At 40.1% G+C, this 7,007-nt stretch overlaps 1 protein-coding gene across 1 annotated transcript in view; it reads left to right on the forward strand.

Moving 5' to 3' along the window:
- Window positions 1–1,315: 1,315 nt before the first annotated feature.
- LOC137618303 (KRAB-A domain-containing protein 2-like) overlaps window positions 1,316–7,007 on the forward strand; it is an 11,727-nt gene continuing 6,035 nt past the window's right edge. Inside the window, exon 1 of the mRNA XM_068348471.1 lies at window positions 1,316–1,451. Within this exon, the coding sequence (XP_068204572.1) occupies window positions 1,316–1,451 (136 nt within the window). The remainder of the gene's footprint in view (window positions 1,452–7,007) is intronic.

The following is a 7,007-nucleotide window of genomic DNA, read 5'->3' on the forward strand; positions in this document are numbered from 1 at the left end:
TAGTAAAGCTCAGACGTTACTATCGAGCTCGATTAAAGAGAGGGGTTTCACTAACTCAAAGGTGCCCGCCATGAGTAGAAGCTTCCCTTCTTTGTGGCCTCTCCTACCAGAGCCTTTCCCTTCTTGGAAAAGGGATATAAGGCTGCCTTAAATGCGGTGGAGGAAGGGAAACCATGCCCCTCCTTGGAGGAGTGCAAGCCGTTATCTCTGACCTTGCCCTTGGACCAAAAAGACTGGAAGGACGTACACCTTACCTTCTCAGTCAGGAAACTAAAAGCTGATATTGCTGAATGCCAGTTCGGTGAGGCGCTTCCAAAACTGTCGGAGGCCCTCTTGCGTAGAGAGCAAGGGACAAAGGAAAGACTTGCGGCATCGATGTCGTTGCAAGCAACACTATAAACGATGGCAAGTGACCCCAAGAACCAGGACATGGTCATGGTTGTGGCCGAAACCCATCTGGCCACAGTTATGAAGGATTTCTATAGCTTTATTAAAGCTAGGAGAGCCTGTAGAGAGTTCGTGTTCGCCTCGGTTGCGGTGAGGCACGAACAGAGGAAACTGATCTCCTCTTGTATTTGGGGTAAAGACCTCTTTCCCAATGAAGTGGTTGAAGAGGTAGTAGACAAAAGGCCAAGGCCATCCTCTCAGCCGGCTAAGCCCTACCGACAGCAACATCAACAACAACTTCCTTTGACCGCGGTGCCTCAGACGGTGGCACAACCTCCAACCACGTACCAGCTGGTACCTCAACAAACGGCGACACAGTCGCCAGTTCTTAACCCAGCCTCCGAAAGGTAGACTTCTTCCTTTCGTTCAAGAGCCAGAGGAACAGCCAGAGGTTCTTCTAGATGCCTTTCAAGAGAAAGGGGATCCAGGGGAGGACGCGGTCAAGTAGGCAAGGCCTCAGGTCAACCACAGCAGAAGTAGATACTTCCAGTAGGAGGGAGATTACATCTTTTTAGGGATCGCTGGACCTTCGATCCCTGGGCCCACAGCCTAAATAAGAATGGAGTAGGTTGGAGCTGGAGCAGTCCTCCACTTCAATTTCCTCAATTCTTCCAACACTCAACCCCCGCTCTAGAAGAATATGTCCGAGAGCTCTGAGTCAAAATAGTAATCCGGAAGTCTAAGTCCATCAAATTCCAAGGAAGGCTGTTTTGTGTTCCAAAGGAGGACTCAGAAAAACTCAGAGTCATTCTGGGCATATGCTGTGTCTATAGACTTGTTTGATGCTTATTGTCACATTCCAATTATTCGTCACCTCTCCCCCTACCTAGGCTTCAAGTTACTTTGAAAACTTTACACCTTCAGAACCATGCCTTTCTGGCTAAAACATAGCCCCAAGAATTTTCACGAAGCTCGCGAACGTAGCCATCCATCAGTTATGCCTATATGGGGTCCAAGTAGTAGCCTACTCGAACGACTGGCTGGTGTGGGCAGCATCCAGGACAGTATGTATGCAAGCTTCTAAGATAGTGATCCAGTTCCTGGAACTTCTGGGATTCAAGATCAACATCGAAAAGTCTCGTCTTTCTCCAGCTCAAAAAATTTTGGTGGTGGGGAATCCACTGGAATTTGGAGTCACATCAGCTCTCCATTCCTAGTAAGAAGAGGAAAGAAATAGCAGGATCTGTCAAGAGACTATTGAAATCCAAACGGATATCAAGACGCGAACAGGAGAGAGTGCTGGGCTGTCAGCAGTTTGCTTTGATAACAGATCCAGTGCTAAGAGCACAGCTTAAGGATGCAACAGGAGGCTGGAGAAAATATTCATCAAACGCGAAGAAATGGCACCTGTCAGCAGTTCACATTCAAGAGTTCCGCAATGTGACAACGGACGCTCTATCTAGGTTTACACCTATAGAGTCAGAATGGTCCCTTGACGCAGGATCGTTCTCCTTCATCTCGAGTCAAGTCCGAGAGCTGCAGATAGGCCTCTTTGCGAAGAAAGACAACAAGAAAATAGTTCGTTACGTTTCCCCTTACGAGGATCCGTTAGCGGAGGCAGTGGACGCTATGTCCCTGGGCTGGAGCAGATGGTCCTGTACCTATCTGTTCCCTCCGCACACCTCCTTTTGAAGGTCCTCGATATGCTGATATCTTTCAAAGGGATAGCTGCAATAGTGGCCCACAAGTGGCCAAATAGCATGTGGTTCCCTCTGGCATTGGAAATACGATTAAAATTCGTTCCGCTACCGGATCCATCCCTGTCTCAGCGAGTACAGAAGTCGACTGTCTTCGCTCCATCACAGAAAACACGGAACCTACATCTCATGATTTTCTCTCCTTAACGATGAGAAAAAGATTCGGTGTTTAAAAGTCGGTTTAGACTTTTGGAGGAAACCAGAAGACATTATGAGGCTTCAAGGAAGAAATAGCTATCCTTTGTCAAGGTGAAGAAACTGAAAGAAATCCCGACAGATTCCTATTTATCATTCTTCATTCTCCTTCATGAGCAAGGTTTAGCAGCCTGAACAATTCTCTTGTTCAAGCTTGCCTTGACAAATCACATACCATATGCCTTACAGGTCGACCTTTCTAACGACATTCTTAATGAACTAGCACTTCAGCGCTTCCAAAGACCATTTGCTTGGTCATAAGATATGATTCCTCATTGTATATAAATAATGAACAATGAGGAATGGGCTTAGATGGTTTTGAATTTAAGTCATATTTGTGTTTGTACTCGCCTTGGGGACCAGAGTTAGTGAATAGTGGCTCTCTCTACAGAGAAAGGCCACGTCCAGTTCTTGGAGGGAGAACTGATTCTATTTCCAGACCCAACGTTTCTTACCAGGAACAAGCTACCCACCAACAGGTGGGGTCCCTAAAGAATCTGCCCTCTGGAGGAAGATGCATCTCTATGTCCAGTGGAGTGCCTAAAGGTCTATCTTCATAGAACTTCAGATTTTATGGGAGGACAGCTGTTCAGAAGAGAAACCCCGGGGTTCAAAGTTATCTATAACTAAGGGCGAAATTCACCCGTGTTATTCGCAGAACGGATCCAGACAGTACACCCGTTAGTCATGATCTGAGGAAAGTTGCCTCCTCCATAAAATTTCTTTAATTATATGGACTTTGAACATCCTTGTTTGCACACCAGCTGGTAGTCATCCAAGGCGCTCCTTATGCAATATGCGAAGCAAGTGGAGCAACTTATGAGATCTGTGGTAGCAGCAGGTAGAATTCTTTAACCTTCTGTTCTAAGTCTGGAAGGAACAGTGTAATTAATTTGGAATGATTAATTAAGAGGGTGCGCGTGTAGTCACTGTATGTTACTACACGCTGAGCAAAAGGCCACGAAAGTGTCCTTACGAACTGTTCCATTGACGTCGGTAATCTATAGCATAATACGGACACTTGTGCCAAGCGTTTTTTACGCTAGTGTATGTAAACAGTATACAGACTAAATCATTATTATTAATAATTCTATTGAAGTGGCAAATCTGTTTCCTAGTAGATGAAACAATATTCCCTGTTGACTGTTTTTCTTTATGCTTTTACGCATATCATCCACATTATATAAATTTCATAAATGTGATATAATATTCGTTTATTAAATATTAATAAACTAGTTCATATTGAACCCTGCGTCTTTTCGCCCACACTCATTTTATTAGAAAAGTACTGAGCATTAAGATTAAAATATGGATATTTTCATCATGGTATTTCTTTCGAGACTGTTCCCTGATTCAAGCAAAAGTCCACTCACTCTAACCCTTCCTTGGAAGGGTTGACGTGGTACCCTAACGGGTTGGTGGTAAAGAGGCAAAAATTTTTTTTATGCGGATACAACCATTATCCAATAGTTACTAAGAGTGGTCACTTTGGAAAAGGTGTCACAAATTCATTCTGACTTTGGCGACTCCTATACAAACTTTGCTTTATAATGTATAGGACGAGACCACTATACAACCTTGTCATTTTGTCATCCATAAGTTTTTATGTACTCCTCGAGACTTTTCCAGAGTCTATTATGACTCATCCATGTAGGGGGCAGGAAGCACTAACATAGTTCATGCTTAGATGAAATGATGTATGACGGTAACATCATAGGTCTCTAGGTCTAGACGGACCAGGAAAATACTTTCTTGAGAGTACGGCACTGATTGGGAATCCACAGATACAGTAATGCTCTGGTAAACTTCCATCAGGACGACATGGCCTGATCCTAAAAAAACGGATTTTGAGCGAAGCGAAAAATCTATTTTTGGGTCAGGTAGCCATGTTGTCCTGATGGACCCGCCCTTCCTTTTATTGTAAAAGGGCTTATTGTCCCCTCCCTATAATACAGTATCTGTACCACCTCGTATATCGCTACAAGGAATAAAGAGGGCGCCACCGCCTTCATCAGATACACACTGGAAACGGAATAGGAGAGATGCCTTATGAGCGGCTCTCTTTTCATTCTCGTTTAGGATTTTTGACACTATATCCCCCTTGAAGAGTTAATACTGTTCGGGGCGAAGATAGCTATGTGAAGTGTCAAGAATACGTCCTCTGATTTTATGCGATATCCCTGTGAGATTATTTAGGGATATTCGTTCCAGGAATTAGAATTCTGTATACCTTACGGTAAAATTCTCTGGGAATATCACTGGTGTCAAATATACCCTAGAAAGCTACCTAATAGGAGCTTCCATCAGGACGACATGGCTACCTCACCCAAAAATAGATTTTTTGCTTCACTCAAAATCCGTATATATATATATATATATATATATATAGAGAGAGAGAGAGAGAGAGAGAGAGAGAGAGAGAGAGAGAGAGAGAGAGAGAGAGAGAGAGAGAGAGAGAGAGATTGTGAGCAATATAAAAAACTGAAAAAAACAAACAAAAAAAACAACATTAGTTAGACTCAGCCAGGTCAATCTTGAACCATGTTTTTGAGTTACTTTGCCAAACCCTCATGAGGCAAATATAGAAAAGCTATAAGGCATCAGGATATTTACGGAATTGTTTCTTCTTTGTTTTCTTTCTTTTTTTAATGTCGAATATTTGAAAGAAAATTATTTTTTTCTCTTCTTTTCTTTGTAGTTTTACACATATGCCACTTGATAAACTTAATAATAAAAATAATGGATATTAATCAAGCAAATAAAATATTTTAGTTTTATGAAGGAGTTATTAAGCATATATAGTTATGATATTAGATTACCATGTAATCTCGCTTAAATGGTAAACTAATCACTTGTAATCATGGTATGCCACTGAAGTAATATAATATTCAGGACATCTATGGGATATATTACTGAATGGCAAATATCTTTGAATTAACAATGAAAGAGTAAAATTTATTTTTTTATGTTCATTACAAATAATTTTCAATTTTTGTTTACTCTTCAACAAGGAATACTAAGATTTTTACTTCCTAATTGGACTGCATTTTACTTCCCAGACAACAAAATCGTCGTGGTACTCTGACACTAATCAAGTAAACATGTGGGTGGTCATCAGAGTGAAAACATTTGGGTCTGGATTTGACCAGAATCGTGATTTTTAAGTCTTATAAACCTCATCTTTCGGGAAACTGTAAGACAAAGAACAAATGAAATTAGGAACCTTACATTGTTTGCAGAATAAAATTTTTTTTTTCACATTTTTCCCAGAATACAAGAATGATAATAAGGGCAAAATCAAACATACTCAGCGCAAGTGTGCACAACTAAACTACACAGACAAAAAACGTATATAACCGTATATGTACATGGCCGTTTTCTAGGATATGGTCCTACAGAACTATAAGCTATCCCTCTCCTTTGACATCCATAAAGTGTGTCCTTTAACTTTTTATTGATCTGTAACATTCAACTCATTCATGATCAGAGATATTAGTACTATAAACAATCGGAATGATAATTGCATTAGCAATATATTTAAATAACCCAAAATACCTATTAACGACGAGCTTTGTCTGCCCGGGATCAAAGAGCAAAGGTTAGATTCACTCTTTGATAGACGCTTCTGTTCACCCAAGGATTCGAAACCTGATCAAGTCGAAACTTATATGACAGGCGACTTCTATGACACAAGTGACAAACGATAGATAGGAGTTTACTCCGAATATTTCATGCATATTCTTGGTGAATTCAGATTCTGTTCAAGAAATCAAAATCTACCCTCAACAATTTTATAATGTTGATAAGTTTTCAAAGCTTAGCAGTTATATGTTTTGCTAATTCCATTACTAGCTCCAACGATTTTTATATAATCAAATAAGCAGGAAACACTTCTTAATGCCGAATTCGCTGTAGGAGTCTATTGTCACCTTAGTTTCGACTTGATCAGGTTTATGATACTAATAACTAAAATCACATTTTATTGCAAATAAAGTTATCTTTTTAATGAAACATTCAGATGAAAATGATAATTTATCTCTCAGTGGCGAAGTGTAGGCAATACATTGCAAAACTTGCTTATTTGCAATTTCCCAGAAAATTAGACAAGGCTTCTCTCAAAACTATCCCCAACTACTACAATATCCGTCCGGCCAACGGGGATGTTGTCGATATCCATTGGTATATTAACAAAGTTATAAATGTCATTACGATATTTTCAATTGGATATCGCTCACAGTAGTTGTTCTAATGACAGCATGAAACATCGAGATCAGGATTTTTCGGGTTACCAAGGAGCTTATATATCAGTATCTGGATTCTGAGAGAAAAAAAAAATAGCTAAGGTCGTTTCTTTTTATGATCATATATAATTGACAATTGAAAGTTGCACATGAAATAACAGCGGGGAGAGGACAAAAAAAGAAAGAAAAAAGAAATAGAAAAAAAAAAAGGCTGAGTGGAAAGCGATTCGGAAGCAATCAAGTAGATACTAAGCTTACTAAATTATTCTGTTTATGAGGGAAATTCACGAAATGCAGAAAAAAAAATCACTCATGATATGAAGCATATGTCGTACTTTAGTCATTTTAATTGCTAGGAGCTATCACTGTGTAAATTGCAATTGAAACACTTTTAATTAGCGGCAATGATTGCGAGTGAAATTAAAGT

Source organism: Palaemon carinicauda, chromosome 24 (assembly GCF_036898095.1).
Source record: "Palaemon carinicauda isolate YSFRI2023 chromosome 24, ASM3689809v2, whole genome shotgun sequence".
NCBI lineage: Eukaryota > Metazoa > Arthropoda > Malacostraca > Decapoda > Palaemonidae > Palaemon > Palaemon carinicauda.